General features: G+C 56.3%; 1 protein-coding gene across 1 annotated transcript in view; it reads right to left on the reverse strand.

The window, feature by feature from the left end:
* The window catches only part of HMCN2 (hemicentin 2), a 121,122-nt gene that overhangs the window by 52,506 nt on the left and 43,972 nt on the right, over nucleotides 1-24,644 (reverse strand). Inside the window, exons 24-40 of the mRNA XM_050926079.1 lie at nucleotides 22,178-22,305; nucleotides 19,176-19,448; nucleotides 18,390-18,473; nucleotides 15,733-15,924; nucleotides 14,504-14,634; nucleotides 14,187-14,334; nucleotides 12,879-13,005; nucleotides 11,923-12,077; nucleotides 10,055-10,333; nucleotides 9,347-9,628; nucleotides 8,778-8,886; nucleotides 7,863-8,032; nucleotides 6,542-6,696; nucleotides 5,826-5,922; nucleotides 5,157-5,252; nucleotides 3,974-4,150; nucleotides 752-906 (exon numbers count right to left, since the gene is read on the reverse strand). Of these exons, the coding sequence (XP_050782036.1) occupies nucleotides 752-906; nucleotides 3,974-4,150; nucleotides 5,157-5,252; nucleotides 5,826-5,922; nucleotides 6,542-6,696; nucleotides 7,863-8,032; nucleotides 8,778-8,886; nucleotides 9,347-9,628; nucleotides 10,055-10,333; nucleotides 11,923-12,077; nucleotides 12,879-13,005; nucleotides 14,187-14,334; nucleotides 14,504-14,634; nucleotides 15,733-15,924; nucleotides 18,390-18,473; nucleotides 19,176-19,448; nucleotides 22,178-22,305 (2,758 nt within the window). The remainder of the gene's footprint in view (nucleotides 1-751; nucleotides 907-3,973; nucleotides 4,151-5,156; nucleotides 5,253-5,825; nucleotides 5,923-6,541; nucleotides 6,697-7,862; nucleotides 8,033-8,777; nucleotides 8,887-9,346; nucleotides 9,629-10,054; nucleotides 10,334-11,922; nucleotides 12,078-12,878; nucleotides 13,006-14,186; nucleotides 14,335-14,503; nucleotides 14,635-15,732; nucleotides 15,925-18,389; nucleotides 18,474-19,175; nucleotides 19,449-22,177; nucleotides 22,306-24,644) is intronic.

Genomic DNA, 24,644 nt, shown 5'->3' on the forward strand with positions numbered 1-24,644 from the left:
CCGCTCTCCCCAGCTGGAGCCCTGGCCGGAGCGCAGCAAGCCCCGCCGCCCTGCTCTCCCGGCTGGGCCCCAGCCAGAGCGCGGCAAGCCCCGCCGCCCCGCTCTCCCGGCTGGAGCCCCGGCTGGAGCTCGGCAAGCCCCGCCGCCCTGCTCTCCCAGCTGGAGCCCTGGCCGGAGTGCGGCAAGTCCCACCGCCCCGGTTGGAGCTTTAGCTGGGAGAGCGGGGCCGCGCCGCGCTCCCACCGGTGCTTCGCTCAAAGGAGCGGGACCATGGAAGACCCCGGAGCAGACCGCAGCCGGGGACCAGGGTAAGTTAAAAAAAAAATTTTAAAAGGTGCCTAAGGCGCGGGGCCCTCTAAGGCGCGGGGCCCAATTCCCCGGAATCGGTCGAATCGGCCTAAAGCTGGCCCTGTCCAGCCTGCTGCTCAGCACCCTGCCTCCCCACATATCGGGATGGGAAACTGCAGAGCTGCACAAGCCGGGAGCTTGCACTAGGCCTGAACTCACCAGCTGGCACCCAGGCCCTGGCGAGAGAACTCCACTTCCCCCACCATCAGCTCCCCAGTTTCAGCACCGGGGAGGGATGGGAGCAGCAGGGGAGGCAGCCCCGAGGCTCTTTGCCCAGCCCTGCTAGAGCAGGAAATTCCAATAGACTGATGTGCTGGGTGGCAGGGGCCTGTGAGCACAGCCCTGGTGCCAGGATGGACCCAGACAGTCCCTTCTGCTGGTTCACACTGCCGTCCACACTGACCTGTGGCCCTTTGGGCGCTGTGCTGGAAACAGGATTGCCGTCTTTCAGCCACACCAGCGTGGGGGCAGGGATCCCTGCTGCCTCGCACGTCAGCTCCACCCGCTCGCTCAGCAAAGCAGTGACAAGGCTGGGGCCAGAGGTTATTTGGGGAGGCACTGGGGAGGCCAAAGGCACACGCTGGGCATCACAGAAACACCAAGGCATGAGCAAGAGCAAAGGCAAGGTGGGGTGGGCAGAACAACCCAGAACAACGTGGTATGTTGGTATGACCCTTTCCAACGGGATGTCCCAGTGGGGGGAACAAAATCCCATGTCTGGTACTGGGCTGGGGGAGACAACACTGCAGGAGGGGGAGACAGGGGAGGCTCCTTCCCTGAAGCAGGAGGTGTTCAGCATCTGGGCTGGAGCAAGGGCAAGTCAGGAGATGCTGGATTGTGCTTCCTCCACAGTCAAAGCCTCTAGTGGAGTGAGAGAAGGATCCCAGGCCAAAATCTCCATCAGGAGCTCAAAGGCTTTGCATGAGCTGTGGGTTCTGCGGGACCCAGCGAGGTGACAGGAGCTGCTCTGAGGTCATGTGGCAAGACTGCCATGCCTTAGGTTAGTACACGTTAGATGATACTGGAGTGTTACGTGAAGTCACTGGGTGGTGCAAGGCATTCTGGGACATCACACGGTCACTGCTGGGGGTTTAATCACATGGCCTAGAACTGCCGAGCTCTGAATTGCCCTGCACTCTAGACAAACCGTCCTGCGTCTGCTCTGACCCCAGTTCTGCTCACTGAGATTTTGCTACATGGGTAAAGGAACATGCCACTGAGTGCCAGAGAGGGACGGCAGGCATGGACCAGGGAGTCTGTAGACTGGAATACTAACCTTAGCTCCAATTGCCCTACCCATAGGAATCCTAACCCTTGAGCGGGAAGCCCTACCCATAGGAACCATAAACCTAGATCCAAGTGCACTACCCATAGGAACCATAACCCAAGGGTGGGGTGCCCTACCCATAGGAAACCTAACCCTAGATCCAAGGATCCAACCCTTAGGTACCCTAACCTTAGGGCAGGAAGTCATACCCATAGGAACCCTAACCCTAGTTCCAAGTGCCCTACCCTTAGGAACCCTAACACTAGGGTGGGAAGCCCTACCCATAGGAACCCAATCCCTAGCTCCACGGGTCCTAACCATAGGAATCTTAACTCTAGGGCAGCGTTCCCTACCCATAGGAACCCTAAGCCTAGCGCCAAGTGCCCTACCCATGGGAACACTAACCCTAGCTTCAAGTTCCATACCCACAGGAACCCTAACCCTAGCTCCATGTGCCGTACCCATAGGAACCATAGCCCTAGGATGGGGTCTCCTACTCATAAGAACCCTAACTCTAGCTTCAAGTACCCAACCCTTAGGTATTCTAACCATAGGGCGGGGTGCCCTACCCATAGGAACCCTAACCCTAGCTCCAATGCCCTACCCATAGGAACCCTAACACTAGGGTGGGAAGCCCTACCCATAGGAACCCAATCCCTAGCTCCACGGGCCCTAACCATAGGAATCTTAACTCTAGGGCAGCGTGCCCTACCCATAGGAACTCTAACCCTAGCTCCAAGTGCCCTACTCTTATGAACCCTAACTCTAGTTCCAAGGACCATACTCATAGGAACCCTAACCCTAGGGTGGGAAGTTCTACCCAAAGGATCCCTAATCCTAGCTCCAAGTGTCCAACTCATAGGAACCCTAACCCTAGGGCGGGAAGCCCTACTCATAGGAACTCTAACCCTAGCTTGAAGTGCCCTACCCATGGGAACACTAACCTTAGCTCCAAGTGCCCTACCCATAGGAACCCTAACCCTAGCTCCAAATGCCCTACTCATAGGAACTCTAACCCTAGCTCCAAGTGCCCTACCCATAGGAACCCTAACCCTAGCTCCAAGTGCCCTACTCTTATGAACCCTAACCCTAGCTCCAAGTGCCCTACTCTTATGAACCCTAACACTAGCTCCAAGTGCCCTACCCATAGGAACCCTAACCCTATCTCCAAGTGCCCTACCCATAGGAACCATAGCCCTAGGATGGGGTCTCCTACTCATAAGAACCCTAACTCTAGCTTCAAGTACCCAACCCTTAGGTATTCTAACCATAGGGTGGGGTGCCCTACCCATAGGAACCCTAACCCTAGCTCCAAGAGCCCTACTCTTATGAACTCTAACCCTAGTTCCAAGGACCATACTCATAGGAACCCTAACCCTAGGGTGGGAAGCCCTACCCATAGGAACCCTAACCCTAGCTCCAAGTGCCCTACCCATAGGAACCCTAACCCTAGCTCCAAGTGCCCTACCCATAGGAACCCTAACCCTAGCTCCAAGAGCCCTACTCTTATGAACTCTAACCCTAGTTCCAAGGACCATACTCATAGGAACCCTAACCCTAGGGTGGGAAGCCCTACCCATAGGAACCCTAACCCTAGCTCCAAGTGCCCTACCCATAGGAACCCTAACCCTAGCTCCAAGTGCCCTACCCATAGGAACCCTAACCCTAGCTCCAAGTGCCTTACCCATAGGAACCCTAACCCTAGCTCCAATGCCCTACCCATAGGAACCCTAACCCTAGCTCCAAGAGCCCTACTCTTATGAACTCTAACCCTAGTTCCAAGGACCATACTCATAGGAACCCTAACCCTAGGGTGGGAAGCCCTACCCATAGGAACCCTAACCCTAGCTCCAAGTGCCCTACCCATAGGAACCCTAACCCTAGCTCCAAGTGCCCTACCCATAGGAACCCTAACCCTAGCTCCAATGCCCTACCCATAGGAACCCTAACCCTAGCTCCAAGAGCCCTACTCTTATGAACTCTAACCCTAGTTCCAAGGACCATACTCATAGGAACCCTAACCCTAGGGTGGGAAGCCCTACCCATAGGAACCCTAACCCTAGCTCCAAGTGCCCTACCCATAGGAACCCTAACCCTAGCTCCAAGTGCCCTACCCATAGGAACCCTAACCCTAGCTCCAATGCCCTACCCATAGGAACCCTAACCCTAGCTCCAAGAGCCCTACTCTTATGAACTCTAACCCTAGGGTTGGAAGCCCTTCCCATAGGAACCCTAACCCTAGGGCAGGGCGCCCTACCGATAGGAACCTTAACTCTTGCTCCAAGTGCTCTACCCTTAGACCCCAAGACCAGAGACACACAGGCCGCTAGTGCCTTTGCTGCCCACTGGCTCACTCACCAGTCACCTGCAGGCTGTAATGGAGTTCGCTGCTGCCTGCCACACTGGATGCCACACACCGATAGCTCCCCGCGTCCGAGATCTGAGCCCGCTCAATCTGCAAGCGCCTCCCATCGCCCGACAGGACAAGGCCTGGACTGGCCGAGAGAAGCCGGGGCCCCTTGTACCAGGACACGTCTGAAAAGGGAAGCAAGAGGACGTGGCTGAGTTAGTGGCCCTGCCACCTTCACCCCCCATGGACCTGCCTTTTCTGGGGTTTAAACCCTTTGTAACCTCCGTTCTATTGGCTTTATATGCCCCACTATATTCTTTGTATTTATTTTACTAATACAACAGCAGCAAAAAGTTGTACATGGACATGTGACGGAAGAGATGCTGCCTCTCTAGTAGGAAGGCGTCTGCGATAACCAGAGGCTGTGCAAGCTTGGGCTGCTCCTCTGCAGGATTCTCTGACTCCTGATCTTTTCTCAGATCTGTCTGAAGAGAGGGGTTTGCATTTGATTCTGGGGGGCCTGGCAGTCCAGCTGCAGTACCACCAGTCTTGAGATAGGCAACCCCCAAAGGGAGGATGGTCGTGTGGGTCAGCCAGTGCGCTGGGATGTGGCAGTCCCCAGCTCTGGCATAGACCATTCTGTGTGACCTTGCGGAAATCCCCTAGGCTGTAAAAGCAGCAAAGAGTCCTGTGGCACCTTATAGACTAACAGACGTTCTGGAGCATGAGCTTTCGTGGGTGAATACCCACTTCGTAGGCTGTGATAGTCACAGGCGCGCCCGAGGGAGCAAAACACTCAAATCCACTGTAATTCACTGTAACTTCTTTTGGCTCCTTTGAAAATCCAGCCCTGGTCTCTCTGTGCCTCAGTTCCCCACAACAATCCTTTGTCTGTCTTACCCATTTTCACTGTAGGCTCTTTGGGACAGGGAGAGTCTGACTGCACATTTGTACAACAGGGACCCCAAGTGCACTGGGGTGTGGGCAGTACCCTACCACAAACAAGAAAATGGAGTCACTTTAGTGGGTAGTGACTGCGGAGGGCTCTGAAATAGAACCACAACAGGGAGGAGAAGTCCCATACGATCGGCCTAAATCGGAACAGAGGGCTGAGATGGGGTGGGAAAGCAGGCCAGGCAAATGGACGAATGCTGGAAAGAAGACGAGCCAGAAGGAGCGGAGTTGCCTTACTCGGAGTGGGCATTCCAGAGGCCAGGCACTCAAAGGATGCTGGGAAGGTCTCAGGGACGGTCTGGTTCACCTCTCCGGGTTCAATGTTCGGTGGCACTGCAAAGAAACATCACGTCAGGACGGCGGCTCTGCACAGCCCCAGGCGGGCGTCGCCAGACACAGCACGGGGAGGTAGGAGGTGGGGAGGGTGAGATTTTATGCACATCGCGGTGCCTGGACAGAGCAAGGGGCTGGGAATTAGGCCTCTGGGGTTCCATAACCAGCTCTAGGAGGGAATGCCACCTGGTGGTTAGAGGCAGGGGCTGGTAGTTCCAGGACTCCTGGGTTCTACACCCAGCTCTGCCACTGATTGGACAGATCACTGTGGCTCTTGCGAAATGGAGGGTAACACGATCCCCCTTGCCAGGGCCCTAGCAGGGTTAATGATTATTGGGAACACACAGAGGCTGCAGGATGGAAGGTGCTATATAAACAGCAAACGTTGCAAAAACTGAGTCAATTTCATTTGAGAGAGAGAGAGGATGGGGGAGGGGAAGAGACTGATCCGGTTTGGTTTGTCCTCAGGCCTGGGGTAGCTCTTTAGGCAGCTGTAGCTCGGTGGGCCAACTGCCAGGACGGAGCCGGTGGCTGGAACGCTGGGCACAGCCCGTCCCGTCTTTGGCTCCTCACCCAGCACTTTCAGCCTCACATCTCGCCTCCCTTCCCCAGCAGGGTTCGTGGCCACACACGAGTAAACGCCTTCGTCCACCACGTCCACCTTCTCGATCTACGGGGAGGACAGGAGGGATTCCACGGTTAGATTCATGCCACACACAAACTCACTGTCCGCGAGCACGGTCACACCCTGCAAACAGAACAGCTCAGGACAGCAATTCCTCCCCGCCAGCCCTGCCAGCATGGCCAGGGCACCTCCAGTCAAACCCACAGCTCCCTGCTGTGCCAGCCTGAGCTGTCCCACAGCTCTGCTATTGCACCTCCGGCCTGATTTCACCCCCCTGCTAGTCCAGCTCTCAGAGACAGACCTGGCATTTGCCCAACACGCACTAGGCTGTCCTAAGCCCAGTCTGGTGCCAGATCCCCAGAGGTGACAGGACACTACAGAGCATGCAAAGACATTGGTACAGCCCCCACCAGACATAGCTCCCGGCTGCACTCTGATTGTTTAACCGAGGAAATACCCTCAGGGCTTGTTAAAACATCGCACTCATGTAATGAGCACACCCACACCCCAACAGGAGTGCACAGCAGCGCACCAGCTTCTCCCAGCGCAACATCACAGCAGCAGCCCTTCCGCTCACTCGCCCATCACATGCCTGTTTTGTACTCTTGCTCACATCCGCCCCTCCCCGTCCCCCTGGCCTGGGCTGCAGCTGCACCCACCCTACCTGCAGAAGGCTGCCTGTTCCCTGCAGAGCAATTCCATCCTTCCACCAGCTGAGGTTGGGCACGGGGATGCCGGTGGCCAGGCACTGAACAGCCACCGAGTGACGAAAGGCAACGCTGAGCTCCTCTCCGCCCACAACACGGACCGATGGGCGCTCTGGCAAGAGAAGGGGGAGAGGGGGACGTGACGCTGCGTGGGCACATACCAATCACATCCAGGGGAAGGTGTGTGTGCAGAGATGTGGTGTTCGTGCAAGGGTGGGCCACATCTCGGCATGGAAATTGTATGGAGGGCCAGCTGGGTCAGGGGATTGGGCTGCACAGGGGGGATGAGGGCTCCGGCTGGGGGTGCAGACTCTGGGGTGGGGCTGGGGAGGAGGGGTTTGGGGTGCAGGAGGGTGCTCCGGGCTGGGATCAAAGAGTTTGGAGGGCAATCAGGGCTGAGGGTTGGGGCACAGGGGGACTCAGGGATGCAGGATCCAGCAGCGCTTACCTGAAGCGGCTCCTGAAAACAATGGCGGGGCCACACTGCTCTGCGTGCTGCCCCGTCCACAGGCACCACCCTCGCAGCTCCCATTGGCTGCTGTTTCTGGCCAATTGGAGCTGCAGAGCCGGTGCTTGGGGCGGAGGCAGCGTGTGGAGCCCCTGGCTGCTCCTGCTTCCACGATCCGTGTGGAACTGCTGCACACGTGAAGCAGAGTAAGACAAGCCCGCGACCCCACTCCCCAACTGGACCACCAGAGCGGGGAAAGCTCCCAACCCTGCTCCTCGGTGGGAGCTTGAGGGCCAGATTAAAAGGTCCAACGAGCCGGATGCAGCCCATGGGCTGTAGTTTGCCCACTCCTGTGTTAGTGGGTCTGTCATATCACTCCTTCAGCCATTTGAACCTTTGCCTGCAGACTCCTTCATATGTGAGGACGGACCTGATGGGACCCACCAGCTCCCTCTGTCTTTACCCTCTTGATTGTTCCTGCCACCCTCCACCTCCAGGGGGGGTGACTGAAGCAGTGCTGATTCATGGCCTTCTGGGGGGCAGGCGATAACGTCACCCCAGTCCTCCAGCAGGAGATGTTGGTGCACTCAGTGACCTGCCCATAGGCACAATTTGTCTAGAAGGGACCAGTGCCACCTCCTTCAGGAGCTGGGGCAGGAGTCAAGGTCATTGCTGAACCGGTGACCCTGGAGATGCAGCACTCCAAGGAGGCCGGCTGAGATCTTTGCTTCCCAGCAAGGTGCTCCCAGCTCTTTCCCAGCATCAAGCCTGGAACATGCTTCTCCAACAGGCGGGTCGGGAGAGTCGCTATTAAAGACCGTCCTGCTCACCTTGCACTGACACCCGCACCTCTGCTCTGGCTCCACCTGCCTCGCTGCCAGCTTCGCAGGCATAGAGCCCTCCGTCGTGGGGCCTCACATGGGGAACCCAAAGCATCCTTCCGTCCTCCAGCATCACCACCCCGTCCAGCTCTCCAATTGGCTGGCCGTTCTTCAGCCACCTGGGACAGAGGGAATGACAGGTGAGTTCTCACCAGGTGAAAAACAGCAGCTCCCCCACCCGCCACCCAGAAGGAGGCCTGTCACCCACCAGGCAAGGCAATCAACAGAGAAACAGGGAGCTGAAGTGGCATCAGGGGGTGCGATCACGGAGCAGCCGGCAGAGTTTGCTACAGGTGAAGCAGCCTCACATCCCCTTGGATATTTCGGCATAGAGCCTTGCATGGCAAAATGCTGACTCCTGTGCCGTGGAAAGAGGGAACTACGGGGGGAGAGGAGGGTGAATCAGCACAACATCCCTTATTATTCAGCTTCTCCAGCTGGCAGATGACAGGTGTATTCGGCACAATTCCTGCCACCTGGGTGGATGGTGCTACGGTAGAACTGCCATGGGGTCGTGGTGCGAGCAGGGGCAAGTTTATACCCCAAACTAGAGAGGAGTGGGGCAGTGGATGGGGAGGGGAGCCACTGAAGAGAAGGAAAATTCTAGGGGTAACAGAGCTTTTGCTCCTCCCTCCCCCGTGGGGCAGTCCCACCAGCTCCCCAGTGCTATTAACCACAAAGGGACACTCCCAAATATGGTAAGTGGATGCCATGCAGCCTGCATTCCTTTGAGAGCCCTGGGGCCACTCAGCCTGCTCTACAGCCCAGCGCTCAAAGAGTGAAGAGGCCCAGAAAGAAGCCGCAGGAAGACTCGGGCCAGGCCCCAGGAAGGGGTTTCCTTGCGCCCTCCATCTCTGTACTCACTGGACCCTGGGGGCACGGAAGCCTCTGGCATGGCAGGGAATCCTCAGGGAGTCATTCACCATTGCTATCACATGACCTTCCCCCTCGCCAATCACCAGCTGAGGAGGAGCTGATTGGAATAAGAAAGCACAAAAGAAAAGTCAGCAGAGAGTAACAGGAGTCCTGCTCACCCTCAGCCCAGACTGGGACCCTGACGTAGTGGAACACGTATCCCTGGGGATCCGGGAGCAGCTGGGGGGCCTGGAGGGCACAGTCAGCATCTCTGGGGATCCAGGAGCAGCCGGGGGGGGGGGTATAGTCACCATCCCCTGGGATCTGGGACCAGTCAGGAGGCCACAGTGAAACACATGACAAAATTCAAACTCAAAATGGCAAACCCATTAAAAGCTCTTCTGTGCAGCCCTTCCCCCTGCCCTGCCCAAGGTGGCTACTGGGCAGCACCTGTTGCCCCTGGCCTTGGCCTTATCACGGTATAGCAGGTCACCGTCCCTAAGAACGCTGTGCAGCTCCCCCAGCCCTGTAGCCAATGCAGCATCACTGACTTCCCTCCCAGTCGCCTCGCAGCTTACCCTGAACGACCACCAAATACTGGATTGCTCTCTCCCCTGCCGGGCTGCTGGCTAAGCAGGTGTAGGTCCCCCCTGAGTCTTCCAAGACACTCTCAATCCTCAGCCCCGCGCCGCCTCCTAAGATCTGGGTCCCATTGCTTTCGGCCAGTGGCAGGCCATCTTTGAGCCAGGAGAGGGCAGGCGGGGGCTGACCGCTGGCTGAGCACTCCAAGGCCAACAGCTGGCCCACCACCGCTTCCACTGTGTGGATTTCTTGGCTGTCGCCTTCAATATCAGGTGGCACTGCAGGGGCAGGGAAGACACAGCAGGTATTAGCACCAGGTCCGTGGAACAGAGACATGCTGGTAATGTCTGGGCCAGGGGGATGATCCAGGAAGGGTGGGACTCTGCGCTGGTGAAGCAGAGGCATCAGATGGGCCTGAGACCACGCACTGTACAGCTCAGCCCAAGCCCTGCCCGAGGTGGTCCGAGAGATCGATGAGGGGACAGGCCCAGGAAGACAGCAGCACATGTGTCACTGCAGGACTCGGGGTGAGCATGACGGGCGAGGCACCCGCCCTGGCCCCTCCAGCCAGTGCTGCCTAGCGGCCAGCCGGGAGCGATTGCTGTACAGCCCACACTGCTGGGGAGAACGAGTGTCATGTCCCCCTCCCCCTCACTCCTCTCTGAGCACATCAGGCCGGCGGCCGCGCCGCTCGGAAGCCTTACCATACACCTCCAGCCTCACAGCCTTCTCTGCCACCCCGGCAACGTTGCTGGCCCGGCAGGTGTAGAGCCCTGCGTCGGACAGCTGGGCCCGGCTCAGCTGGAGTCTCCTCCCCCCCTCGGCGTAGGTTGCCCGGGCGCTGGAGACGATGGGCTGCTTGTCTTTGAACCAGGTGATGCTGGGAGCCGGCGAGCCCCGAGCCTCGCACTGCAGCCCCACGGGGCGGTTGAACAGGCCCACGATGTGCAGCCTTTCGCTGGACCCCAGGATAGTGGGTGGAGCTGAAAATGCAAATGAATGTGGAGAGTGAAACACGGGAGGGGGCAGAATTAACACCCCATGAAGCGGCTGCACTGGAGGGGCTGGGCAGAGGAGGTCCTGCAGCTCCCGGGGCAGAGCGGTCCACGAGGGCGGGGAAGGTGCTATCACACGGAAGCCGTGGCATGTTCACACCTGGTCCTTTCAGGGTAGCCTATGAAAGAAGGACTCTTACCAGCTGGAAGGGGGCCGGGCAGCATGGCAAGGAAGCTCACACACCACTCAGCTGGACAGGCGGCCACTGCATTCTGCCTCCAGCAGTGGCCTGGGTACCCAAATCCCTAAGTACTCCATGGTCATGCCTGATGCTAGAGCAGGCGACCCCCGTAACACACATGGCAGGAGAGGGCTCCTTTCTGACCCCGGAAGCTGTTAGGGAAGGATGGAGGCTCAGAGTTTGAGGGTTGGTGGTGAGGAAACAGGGGAGTAAAGGAGACTTACATTAAGGGCAGGGCATTGGCATGGCGCAACTATCACCCACCAAGTAGCACCACAGAGGCTTCTCGCACACCTCGAATGTACAGCTCAGCACACAGATGGAGAGCAATGAGCATCTGCAGACAACAGGAGCATGGCCCACTGCCACCACCGTTAGACAGCCCGAAGGGGCAACGCATAACTGGATCATCAATTACTTCAACTAGACTCGGCCTCAAGGCCGTGGAGGAAGAGACTTGGGGAGATAATCTCTCCTGGAGCCAGCTTCCCAGCCCGGGGAGACAGACTCAGCTAGTGGGGCTTGAGCGAGCGCAGGGGTGGGTAAACTATGGCCTGCTGGCTGCTTCCGACCCATCAGACGCTTTTATCTGGCCCTTGAGCTCTCGCCAGGGAGTAGGGTTGGGGGCTTGCCCTGCTCTGCCTGCCTGGTGCTCCCCAGCCCCCAACTCACAATTCCCTTGATGAGCACCATCTTCTGGCACGCAGAGCCACACCACGCTGTTTCCGGGATCAGAACCCCCACACACACGCAGCAGCCCCCCACTATGCAGCAGCGCACCCAATCCCTTCCCAGTCTCCTACGGCCCCACCCTTGAGAACCTCGAAACCACTCAGGGGCTGCACCCAACCCAGCTACGGTGCCTCCGCTCGTAGCAGTGCCTGGTATGGCCATCTTGGGTCCCTAGGAGACCCTAGTACCACCCCTGTAGAGCACCTCCTCCCCCTGCGCCATATCCCATAAGTCCTTGGTAACATCCCTTATAGAGCCCCCCCATGCTATACCCCACAGAGTCCCACTACGCCCCCAGGCATTCATGGCCTGCCATACAATCTCCAGACCCAGATGTGGCCCTCAGGCCAAAAAGTTTGCCCACCCCTGAGCTAGCGCATCTGAGCTCAGACTCTGGGGGTTGGGAGGGCGTGAGACCCCCAGCTGCCACCTGAGCTGCCATGTCCACACTGCTACTTTTAGCGCACTGGCTCGAGCCCATCTATCCGGTCTGGGAGGTTCACTCCAAGCTGCAGTGTAGACATACCTACTGTCACACTCCCACTACTTCTATCTGCAGTTCTAAGAGCAGGTCACAGAGGAAATTCCACTTGGGGAACTTACTGTAAACAAGCAGCTGGAAAGTCTTGGCTTGCTGGCCCGCCTGGTTGAAGGCCAGGCACTGGTACTTCCCCTGGTCCCTCAGCTGGCTGGCCTGGATCCTCAACACCTGCCGCTGTGCCAAGAGCTGGATCCGGGAGTCCATTGGGCCAAGAGGCCTGAGGATACAGAAGACTCAGAACAAGGCATAAGACCACAGCCGGAGGGCAGAGCCTGCTGCATTTAGGGCAACGGTGCTAGTGCATCCTGGGAGGTTTTGTCCTTGTTTAGTAAATGCAGAGCCAGCGAAAGGCGCTGGATAGACCGACTGGAGACTGAAACTCTCTGCTTGCAAAACTCCCCCACATCCGTCTCCACCCTGACATGCCCCTCGCAAGTTCCGAGGGGGTGTCTGATCACAAGGCTCTGTGGATGAGATCAACTCCAGAGCACGGCAGCTCCCAGGGCAGAGCCCTCGCACCTTGAAGCTGCACCATCACGGTGTGCTGCAGTGTCCCGTGGCGATGCCACGGCAGAGCTATTCCCTGGCGGGAGAGCCAGCCTGGCCTGCAGGATGGCACACAGCTTGCACGGATCCCAGTGTGTGTGCTCTGACAGGCCTGTGAGCTGGAGGAACCCTCGCCGGGGAGGAGAGGCGAGAGCCCTGTCCTTGGCCTCCGTGCTGAGACTGCCAAGGAGGGCCTCAGCGATAGACGTTTTAAGGAAGTGGCATTAGAAGTGGATGGAGAGGGCACTGGGTTTCTGAAAGCACTTTCTCTGCTCCTGGAGCCCATTCTCTACCTGCATGTAGTGTGGGGTCCCTAGCGCCTGCCCCGGCTTACTCCCGACCCAGTGCCTCACTCCCGCCTCGCAACTCCTGTTAAACCCAAGCTTTCTGCAGCCTCCAGCCGCGAGCTGGCCGCATTCCTGGGCACCAGGGAACCCCGGCTGCTGACTTGCAACAGCCGCTGCACACTTACTGTCCATCCTTCATCCACTCCACCTGGGGAGGCGGCACGCCCGTGGTCCGACACGGCAGCTCCACCTCAGAGCCCGCCAGCACCGACACCTCGTGAGGCGACCCCAAGCCATACACCACAGGTGAGACTAGGGGAGGAAAGGAAGGAGGAGATCCTGGGAGAGCCATAGTGACCATGGCCAAGGATACGGGTGGTGAGGGGAAGACCAGGGGGCAGGGAGGGGTTGTTTGATTGTTGCTCTGTAAGGGGATTAACAGTTTTATTACTGTTTATAAGGTGCATTCAAGATGCATGTCGGTTTCACCGTCCTCTTCCCATTTGCCTTCCACATGCAGTCCAGAGGGAGGAAGGAGAACAACCACGCCCTGATGTCCTGCGGAGGCGGGGGCGGGGTTAGCAAAATAAAAGCAGGTGACAGTGGAAAACTGCTGCACTTCCTTACTGCAGTGCAGCCACTCCCAGGCTTCTCAGGAGGCGGAGGCTCAGCAGAGATTCTCCTCTTAAACTTCTTATTCATTCAACACCCTCTCTCACTGAGAAAGTCAATCAGGAAGTATCATTTACTCCTTCTAATAACCCAAGAACTAGGGGCCACTGTATGAAATCAATAGGCAGCAGGTTTAAAACAAACAAAAGGAAGTAGTTCTTCACACAATGCAGTCAACCTGTGGAACTCCTTGCCAGAGGATGTTGTGAAGGCCAAGACTATAACAGAGTTCAAAAAAGAACTAGATAAATTCATGGAGGATAGGTCCATCAATGGCTATTAGCCAGGATGGGCAGGGATGGTGTCCCTAGCCTCTGTTTGCCAGAAGCTGGGAATGAGCGACAGGGGATGGATCACTTGATGATTACCTGTTCTGTTCATTCCCCCTGGGGCACCTGGCACTGGCCACTGTTGGAAGACAGGACACTGGGCTAGATGGACCTTTGGTCTGATCCAGTCTGGCTGTTCTTATGTTCTTATGAACACTACGCACCTTGCCAAACTCAGACCTGGTGTAAGAAGGTGCAACTCTCAGGAAGTCAATGGAGTTGCACTTGCTTATTCCAAGCTCTGAATTTGGCCCCATGGATTCAACCCGTGGCCTGCACTCTTGTTGGCTTTGGGGAGGTGGAGGATTAGCAGCTGCTAAGGAAGTTAAGCCCTTCCCCAGAAGGACTGCCAGCAGATTGGCTGGTTAGCACTGGTGGGAGGGCTGGGACACTGCGATTAGTGGCTCTCCCATTAGTCCCTAAGTAGATTTTGCTGGCATGACCAGGAATACTTTTGCCTTAGACAGAAGGAGGCTAAGACCTGTGACTCACCTAGAACAAGGACATGGAAGTGTCTTTGCACCTCACCAACCCTGTTCACAGCTTTGCAGGTGTAGGACCCCGCGTCCTCCTTCCGCACCTTGTGGACCCTGATGGACTGGGCTCCACTGAGGAAACGGAGGCTGCCACTCTCCAGGAGCTGTGGGGAAACAGCTAGAATTAGGACAAGGTGGGAAGCACCTTACCCACTGCCACCCAGGTCCAGATCAGAGCCCCTGACTTCTGCTGCCATTCTCCAATCAAGGGCTGGGACAGCAGCATCCTCTGATGCCAAAGGTGTCCACTAGCTCTCTTCTGCTGCAACTTACCAACTGCCCATCCTTGTACCAGGTAACTGTAGGGGCTGGGATGCCAGAAACATCACAATCCAGAGTCAGGGGCTGGCCGGCGAGGATGGAGACATTCCTCCTGGGGCCGTCACCTCTCAGCTCAGGGGGTGCTGTGAAAGGAGAGGAACAGCCACGTCGGGAGAGGAATGCAGAGCTGACTCACCAGCTTACTGCACGCCTTTCAGATGAACACACATCAAGCAAACCTGGACATATCTGGCCACTCAGCGGCTGTATGGGCAGAAACCAGGCATGCACAGCCCAACCTGTCCATCAGCCCTGGGGCACACCTGCCCCTCCAGCACAGTGGGAGAGGGCTGCCCACACATTCCTTGTATGTCTGGGAATGGACTCTCCAGGTGGCGAATGACAGATCTGTGCCCATGAGAAAGCTGCCTGTAGCCAGCTAGCAAAGAGGGCGAAGTGACCTTGGCTGGAACACGAGGTCATCCAAAGAGCCTGGGGAGCTGGCTAAAAGTTCCTTGCCACATTTTGGCAACCGGACAGGACAGATTGATGGAACTAGGGGTGGGGAGAGACTCTTTACTGACCCACATCCCATCCCGCTGAGCTGAGCATGCCCAGAAAGCAGGTCGTGGAGGAGCTCAGTGGCTGAGCAGCCTCCAGAGTCCAATGTGGTGAGAACCTGTAGGAGTCAGTGAGACATTCCCAGTTAGGAGACTGGTTTGTTTCTGTATCTCCCGGCTCTGGAGCCTGGCCCGCGTCCTCCCTTCTCACCCGTAGGAGCAGGAGAAGCTCTCCACAAGCCCCTTTTAGCCCCAGCACTGTAGGCTCACAGCTGAGGTTTTAAAGTGAACCCAAAGCTTCCCAATTCACTTGTCCTTGACACCCCTTTGCCTCTCCTCCCATCACCACACATGGCACGGGGTGGGAGGCAAGAGGCCTTCTCTAGGGAATTGACCTCAATGTTCCCCAGGATGCCAAGAGATCAGAAAAATCAGGACTTTCCCTCAGAATCCCTCCCCACATACAGCTCCACCAGCTCAGCTCCAGACAGCCGACCAGAGTCTAGGCTCTGCTCTCAGGTTCAGTCACAGCTCCCACAGGGGAGATTGCCCTTGCTGGCAACAGACAGCGCAGGCCAGGACTGGGTATGGAGCCCAATCTGCTGCACCCGAGTACCAGACAACCCCCCTTCCCAACCTCCCAGCACTGGGATCTGCTCCATCCAAGCAACCCCCTCTTACCATAAACCACAAGCTTGGTTCTCTTCTGCACAGAGCCCGCCTCGTTGGTCGCCAGGCACGTGTACTCTCCGCTGTCGCTGGGCAGCACAGAGCCAATTACCAGAGAACCCTCATCCAGCACCGAGGAGCCCGGTAAGCTGCCCAGGAGCTTGGCAGAGTTCTTTAGCCAGAGGACGGCCGGCTTCGGCATGCCTGCGGATCAGCCAGACAGCTGCAGCTCTCTCTAGGCAAGAGCATCTCGCGCAGACACCCCGTTTCATCCCCACGCCTTGATGCCCCTATCGCAACCCCACACCCCAATATTCAGGGAAGTAGAAGCTGCAGGGTGGGTACCACCTGTTAGAGGAATAGGTGCTGCCTGCAAAATCTAGATTTCAATGCACACCCCTAAAACATAGGGCGATGCTCAGATCAAGGGGTCTGGTCGGAGTCCTATCTCGGGCGGCAGCTAGCTCCTGGATGGGGCTACCCTGCTCAAGGCCAGTTCCTGAGTGCCTGTATAGTGGCCCCTTTCAGCGCTGCCTTTGGTGGCCGGCCCACCCTACACGTTAAATGCGTTGCTCACTGCGAAGTTGCTCCCAGAGCCCTGTCGGAAGGGTGGTCTCAAATCAGTGTCGGTGTGCAGCATGCTGATAGCCACACGGAGGCGCTCCAGGTACAGCTTTACTTCCCGGCTCCATCCCTCCCCTGCAGTGCCAGGCTCAGCTAAGAGGAAATTAACAGCACCAACCTCCCCTGGGAAAAGTCAGCCAGGGGCTACATCCCCTCACGTCCACCCCACCCAGAGTGCATTGACTGACATGCCGCCCCCAGGGCGGTCCCTGGCCATGCAGTGATGACTGTACTGGGCTGATTGAGGCCAGAGGCACCATTATCACCCAGTTACAAGGGACACCCGCCCCTCGACTTACAAGGGACGTTGCACAATCTTACTGCATGGACCACATCTTCCTGGCAAGAGTGATTCGTGGCACCTCCTCTCCCATGCAGTATGGTACCGTCCCCACCAATGCAGAGCTACCCAACAGGCACCGAGCTGACTCCTTTCCAGCTGCTCCTATAGGATGTTCTGGGCAAGGAAGAGCCCAGACTCCTACAGAAGCCACTGGAGATGAGCGAAAGGAGCCGGTACCATGTGACCTGCCAGCACTCCACCAACCACCATCACATGTGCCACGGACACCAGGCAGGGCGCGGCTGTTGTATCGCAATGTCTGCTCCTTCCTGCTCTCTGATTGGCTACTATAAATCCTGTCCACGCTGACTGGCGACTTCTCGGCCATCTCCAGCTAAGGCTGCCCGGTGGGTGAATTAGGGGCAGCGCCAGGCCTGGTGTGAAAGTCTGGATTCCCAGCTCACTCCGGAGTCAGCAAAAGGAGAGATGGAAGACAAGGAGCAAGGATGGAAGGAGTAAAAGAAAGAAAAGCCAGGGCAATTTCTGCCCATCTTTCTATCTGGGACAAACACCCGCTGGTCTGCATCCAAGACACTGCGCATCCCGGAAGATCAGGGCACTGCCCCCTCCGCTCCCACTCCAGACATCAGGAAGCTGGAGCTATTGCAGGAGTTCTCATCTGAGATCTCAGGCCCAACGAGACCCCGAATGGCTGCAGGTTATTCCTGCTTTCCAGGGAGCGGGTGGAGAAAACCGGGTCAGGGCAGATCTGGAAGGAGGTAGCTGGGGAGAAGGCAGGGTGGGATGGGGGTGCAGTGAGAATAAACCTGCTCCTTGCGTTTCTCTGGGTACTCCTGGCTGTGGAACTGACTCAGCTCTATTGACCTGCGGCGGCTCCAGCTTTGAGCTCAGGGAATAGAGTTGAGGACCAGGCCAGCTGTGCCACGAAGAACCCACATGAACTTCAGCACAAGCCATTCTGGAACCTTGCCATCCCCTGGCACGTTCTCATACTGAGTCAGGCCCCACCTCTCTAAGCGTGGGGAGGGGCATTTTCCACGGACAGCCAGCACCAGGGAGGGCCCTGAGCAACCAGGAGCTGATTCACTGACTAAGGGAGTTAGACTTCTTGGAACATCTGAGGTCAGAGGCTACGTAGGCTGGCGGGTAGAGGGCACAGGAGTGGCACTCCAGAGACATGGGCTCTATTCCCAGCTCTGCCACGGACCTGCTGGGTGAACATGAGCAACTCGCTTCTGTCTGTAAATGGGGTTCACGATACCTCCCCTTCTTTGAGCTCAGAAGAGCCACCTGACCATCTGCAGTGCCCAGAGAGCAGGCCCTGGGCCTATGGCCCTGGTAGGGCTGGGTTTCCAGGACGGTGGGGGTTGCTGCGAATGACTAAGGGGCTGCACCTTGGAGAACATAGCTGCACCCCAAATATGGACCTGGTGACCCCCAGTTCAGAATGGAAGTCCCTCCTGGCCCCCGTTAACATCACACACACCGGGCAGGGAACTGAAACACAGGAAAAGGGCTGTGGGTAGAGAATTGCACTGTGGGTAAATATTACATTTTTCAAATAAGGAAACTGAGGCACAGTGAGGGGAGGTGAATTGCCCAAAGCTTCCCAGGAACTCAATAGCAGAGTCAGGAATTAGAACCCAAGTCTCTTGACTCCCAGGCCAGCACTCTAACCACTAGTCCATGATGCCTCGCTGATGCTAGAACCCACCCCTACCTTAAGGAATTGGTCTCTTACCTTTGGCGGGGCAGGGGAGGGTGACGTTCTCATGGAGCACTCGCTCTAGCAGGACATCTGCACTGTCATCCAGGTAGGGCGGCTCTGGGGGGGACAGAAGTTGCACCGATGGTTTATTTGGTCCCGTTTGTGACTCTCTGGCCTAATTACCTAGGGGAGAGTTTGGCCCCCGATGTCTTGCCCCCTCTGGAGACTTGTCTCAGGGAAAGAGGAGCAGAGGTATGAACTAATGGATGTTAGTCATGCTGGAACGTGCTGGAGCAGGAACCAGGATCAAGGCAGGATCCTTGGGGCACCAGGTTCTGGAGGATCTCCAAGGACACCCCCCACCCCCCTGGGCTGAGACAGCCGCTCTGCTCACTCTGTCACAGAAGAGGGTACAGCACAAAGACCTCCTGGTGGCATGTGGCAGCATCGGACCTTCCACCCACGTGGCAAGGGAGAGGAAGGGAATCTTGCAATTTGGAAGGACCCAGGCCTCACTTAACCTAAATCTCACTTAACTCTCCTCCCTGGCCAGGCCCTGCATCTTTAACCCCAAGCTGCAGCTTGCTCCTGAGTAACTTCCTGGCCAGTGTGTGCTGTCAGTCCTGCTCTGTGCCCGATCCAGAGAATACGAGTCTGTTCCTGTTACAGCCCCAGCTACAGAGCCTGACTCCACAGCTCAAGCCATAGCAACTCCTTCCCTTAACTGTGGAGGTCCCCCGTTCACGGCACCCATCACCTAGCAGCACGTTACCTCAGGGAGCCCCGTGAAAGAGAAAGAGCCCGGGATTCAGCACTCACCCAGCACCTCTACCACAAACTCAATGGTGTCTTCTCCAGCGCTGCTGGCTGCAGTGCACCGGTACTGCCCCGAATCGGAGACCCGCACGTCCAGGATGTTGATCGTCCCATCAGGCCCCTCCAGGAAATCCTGGTCACCCACTCTCAGAGGGCTGCTGTCCTTGGACCATCTGAGCTTGGGGACTGGATCGCCATGAGCCACGCACGGCAGGTCCAGCGTGTGACCCACTAGCACCTTCAGAACCTTGGGGCCCGGCTGAACTCGAGGAGGCACTGAAATAAAGAGAGCGTAAAGGAAGGCAGCGTAAATGGCTCTTGGAATCTCCTCTGAGCCAAAGATCTCAGACTCAGGGGGGCATTAGTGTCACTAGCCCCATTGTACAGAGGGTGAAACTGAAGCAGGGAGAGGTAAAATGACATACCCAAGGTCTCTTGGGGATTCAGTGGCAGAACCAGGGATAGAACCCAGGAGTCCTGAGCCCTTGTTCTCTGCTCTGACCATCACTACACTGTTCTGTCATGAGAGGAGTTGTCACAGCCCAGTGTCCGCTTCGTGGCAGCCCTAGCTATGTATTTTTTTGCCCTATATGGGTTCAAAGTTGACATTCTGGGCAAAACTAGCTCCCCTTTGAGCAAAGTTTTTGCCATGAAGACAGAGCGTCATTCCAGACTCGGGACATGTACTGGAGCGGGGAGACAGAATGTGGATTTGCTCTCACACACTGACAAAGGCATCTACTGTGCTGAAACAGAGAGGGCAGGGCTTCCCTGCCTAAATCGTCGGGTCTAATGGCCCCCAAGGATGTTACTCGATGAAAAGTGGGGCCCTGGCCAGGTGAGCCATTATGGCTGGCTTTACAGGCAATGGACGAGATCAGCACATAGGCATGGACGTGGACTAAAGTGGCCTCCCCACTTTGTGAGAGACACCAGCCAACAAAACAGTTATTCCAGGGGTAAAGTAGGTTTACTAGTGAGAAGGAGAACCAGCTGACCAGGGCTCTAGCCTCGCTGTGGGACTTTGGGCAAGAGCTGTTAACTGTTGCATGCCTCAGTTTCCCCCTTTGTAAAATGAGAGGTTTCCAGGGACCCACTTCACAATGGGATTGCAGGGCTCCATCTGTCCATGTTCACAAAGCTCTTGGAGATGATGGGAAATTATTCCTCAGAGCAGTGCAGCCTCCTGCACTAGATCCCTGGAGCCCAGCAGCCACAGACCATGTCTATCGTTGTATTTGCCCATCGGAACCACCCCTCCTTTACAAACACAGCCACGCCTTCGTCTCAGCCCGGTCCATGCCGCTGCAGCAGTGTGGCTCACATGTCCCTAGTCGAGATGTGCTGCTGTTTGGCTGAACATGCAGAGTGTTTATGCACATTCATAAACCATTCAGCCTCGAGCTATTTTTAAAGCAGACACAGTAACACAGGGCACCTCGCCTGCATTAAACCCGGCTCTAACCAGCCCCTCACTGTAACGGATGAACAGTCCATAGAAACCCATATCAGAGCTCCGCCTCCTCGGCATGAAGCACCTTGGACTGTTCTCCCAGCGCAAGCGGGCAAGGGGACCCTCCATCCAACTACAGGAAGGCTTCACACCTTCACAGGCCACATGGTGTCTGGCAGAGCAGGAGAGCTATCCATTCAGCCCCATGTAGGTGAGGTAGATTCAAGCCCTGGGCACCATTTGGGGGAGCCCAGTTTATGGACTCTGATCGGGCCAAAGGAAGAGGAAGAGATCTGATGACCACGGTGAAATGAACACTTACATCCAGCCAGGACAGTGTTGGAACAGCAGATGTCAGCTCCTTAATGACTTTAGCGGCTCCTGCATTTTTAACTCAGTAACACAGCCATCCCTTTAGGTTAAATGCCTGCAGGGCTTCTGGGCCAGCAGCAGGATAATTGTCTTAGCAGCTGTCTGCATACAGGGTCCCATCCGAGCCTCACGTAGCCGCGCCGGGTATAAAGTTCAATACCAGGCCGGTCTGGTCGGGAGTCTACATCCCGTCTGCTGGCTCGAGGCTGTCCTGACACACAGTAGTGATCTGGGCAGTGCTAAGCACAACATAAGGAAAGGCTGCTGCTGGTCTCAATGGGTGTTGGCTCTGGCCCCGGGTGGGTTGCCCTCTTAGGATACTAGGGTCCGTTTACACTGGGAAATTAGTTGGCCACATCCTGGAACCTCTGTGAACACGTGACCTTATGATCAATTTCAAGTGCCCAAGCTCAGGCAGGCAGTGTGGCTGGGACATGCCCCGTGCTGCTGCCAGTGGACCTCACATCCGGACACAGGCTTTCAGCAAGCCACGCCCGGCCCGCTCTCGCGGGCCCTGAAGCGTTGCCAACCAAACCTTCCCAGGAACCCAGCCATTTCCCAGCTCAGCCTTTTCCACTCCTTGTTCCAACCAAGAGTCCCAGAGACCAGGGATGCTATTCTTTGAGCAGAGGGGACCTGGATACAGGCCCCTGTGTTCAGTGTGAGCAGTGCTGTGGTCACAAAATACCCAGATGGGAAAGACCCAACAGCAAACACACCAAGACTAATGCAGAGGATCCAGCCTGGGCATAACAGTGACACTTCCTGGGATGTGAACCAGATAGCAAGAGTAGCCGCCCTAGGAGGCTCCCCCAGACCCCAAATCACTGGCCCAGCATAAATCGAGTCCCCTCCTTTCACCCCAGAACATTGCTGCCTGTTCCCCTTAATGCCCAAATGCTACGGTGAGGGGCACCACACCAACTCCCTTGTAAGCTGGGAGATGAAATGGACAGATCCAAGCGCTGACTGTAGTGGAACACCATCGTCCTGCAAAGGGCTCCTGCTCCTTGCTGGGCATTTTGAGTCCCTAGAGCACAGCAGGACGTGACCCTGCTGTTCCAATGCAACCCCCCTACACCCACACACACCCTCACATACACACTTAATGACCTCAGCGCTCCACCGGCAGCTTATCCGCCCCAGGGACATGCAGACAGAGCTCTGCGGGAACACGTACCTTGGACTTCCAGGCGGTAGCTCAGTGAGGAGTTCCCGGCTGGGTTCACTGCCGTGCAGGTATAAAGGCCGTTGTCAGTCACCCTGGGCTCAGCCAATCGGAGGGAGCCTGAAGGGAGGATGCTGTACCTAGAACAGAAGAGAACAGACCAACCAGGGTGATACCCTAAAGGAAAACCCTCGAGAGCTGAGAGAACAGCACACGGCTCCTTCTCTGCCTGGGTCTCCTTACAGCTCGCTTAGCAGCCAGATGTTGTGCCTCAACGGGAGATGCCCGTATAATGACAGGGAATAGCGTGCATGCGTCAGTTGTCCGGGAGAAGTAGAGGAGCCCTTCCCACGCTGAAGACAGCCAACCTCCAGAGGCCATATATACTCCCCGGCCTGGAGCCAACCCCAAATCACCACCCTCAGCCTAACCTTGCCCTCCAAACGTGGCTCTTCCTACGGCATCCCTGCAGGATCCTCCTCTGCTGCACCCCTCGCTCCTTCTGCCCCAGAGTCACATTCTACCCCAGTGATATCCAGATCAGAGCCTGCCGCCATCACTCCACTGCAGTTACCCTGAATCCTTATGCAGGGGACACAAGAGAGGAGCATAGGCCAAATCCTTGAACCTGCCACAGCCAGCCAGACACCACAGTCCAGATACACAATGCACCAAATGACCAAAGACTGGGGAACATTCTCCAGGGATGAGATGCTTCCATGCATGGCTCAACATGTGGAAGGCCCTTTGCTGAGCTCCTCCAGATGAAGGAGGAGAGCTCACGCTGAGGTAGAAGAAGGAGACTGTGTCACAAAGAGCTGCCGGTGGCCGGGAGGTCATTCCTGAGGGTGGCTGAGCTGCCCCTGGAGATCAGCCACTGCAGCTGGAGCTGACCACAGGCTCCCCTCCAGCTGCGACCCTGCCTTTGTCAGGGATCCTGCAGACGTGACATCACCACAGCCCACATCCACAGACTCCCTGCTGTGTGCTCCCATCCATCAAACCAGCGAGCGATGAGAGACGCCTGTCCCCGGGCAGCAAGCAGAGCCAAGGGGAAAGGGTCACGGGGGGGTGCGGGTGGGGGACTGGAAGCAGTCAAAGGAACTTAGACAAGAATAAAGAGGGGAAAAGCTCCACTGGGAGATGTTAAATCAAGGTTCCTTCCGCGCGGCAATGGTGGCTGTTTAGGTGGGGGATAAAGATCAAGGTAACAAACGATAAGGCAGGACGTCACGTTCCCTGTTATTAACTCCAGGACCACGGACCAACGACTCAGCATTTAAGGAGCCCTCAGCCAGTCAGGATGCGAAGACAGTTTTAACAGAGGTTCCTACTTCTGAGGGTTAAACATGATAGGAAAGTGACTCACGCTGGACAGCAAGTTCCAGTTTCTCTCTAGACAGGCTCTTCCTCACACCGGTGGTAAAAAATCTTGGCTCCTGGTGTGACCCGAGTCAGCTCCATTGACTTCACTGAAGGATGAATTTGGCCCTCCGACGTTAACCCGCGTTAACAGAAATTGTCTTTAAACCCACATCCTGCCACAGATAAAAGTTATTACTGGGCCCCGAATGGCTGCTCTCCCTACACATCTGCTGCACTTAATTCCTGGTTTTGCAAAGCACTCTGCATATGAGAAAAATGATGCAAAGCCTAATTGCTGCATGGCGTTATTGTGCGCTGTTAAACAGATGCCACTTTCCACCCCAGAGGCAGCTGCATTTCAATGTCAGCTGACACAGTGTGTAAGCTCTTGCACCAAATTCATCCCAGACATTGCTCCATTGAAGTAAATGGAAATACAGTAGGGATGAATTTAGTACATTAATATTAACTTAATGGGAAAAAAACAATGGAAGGTGAAAAACAATAAACTATTAGTGTTTGCTATGGAGCAGTGAAAAGAAAAGCAATTTACCTCCTACTTCCAGTATGTTACCACGGTCAGGCCAAAGTGCTGTAAGTCATCACCAATATAACTCCAAGGAATTATTTCCTGGGAAGATCACTTCCCAAGAATCAAGATATTACCCAGTGTTTTGAGCCGGGGAGAGGTGGAAGAGAGAGATGGGAGGTCCACCTACCCACTCATGCAGGACTCAGCAGGAAATGTGTGTGGTGGTGGCAGTCCTCCAGATACCTGACCACCAGGGAAACATTTCAGTGTGAGTGGTATGTGACTGTTCCAGCCCCGGAATAACCAGTCAAGCTGGCAGCTCCCAAGACCACAGGCTGGCGAGAGGAGAGAGTTCGGCAGGAAGTTTCCTCACTGAAGTCCCCATCACTGGATTTTTTTCTCATATGCAGATTCTCTTGCTCTGACACTAACCCACACTTCAGCATCCCCTCCCACGCACACAGACATCGCTCCTACCCCTGGAGAAAGGCACCGGCCTACACAAAGATTCCCCAACACAAATGCAATGATAAATGTCCGCTGATAAAAGGAATCAGCTGCATGTCTGTAGCAATGGGCCCA

The sequence above is a fragment of the Gopherus flavomarginatus genome, chromosome 17 (assembly GCF_025201925.1).
Source record: "Gopherus flavomarginatus isolate rGopFla2 chromosome 17, rGopFla2.mat.asm, whole genome shotgun sequence".
In the NCBI taxonomy this organism is placed as follows: domain Eukaryota; kingdom Metazoa; phylum Chordata; order Testudines; family Testudinidae; genus Gopherus; species Gopherus flavomarginatus.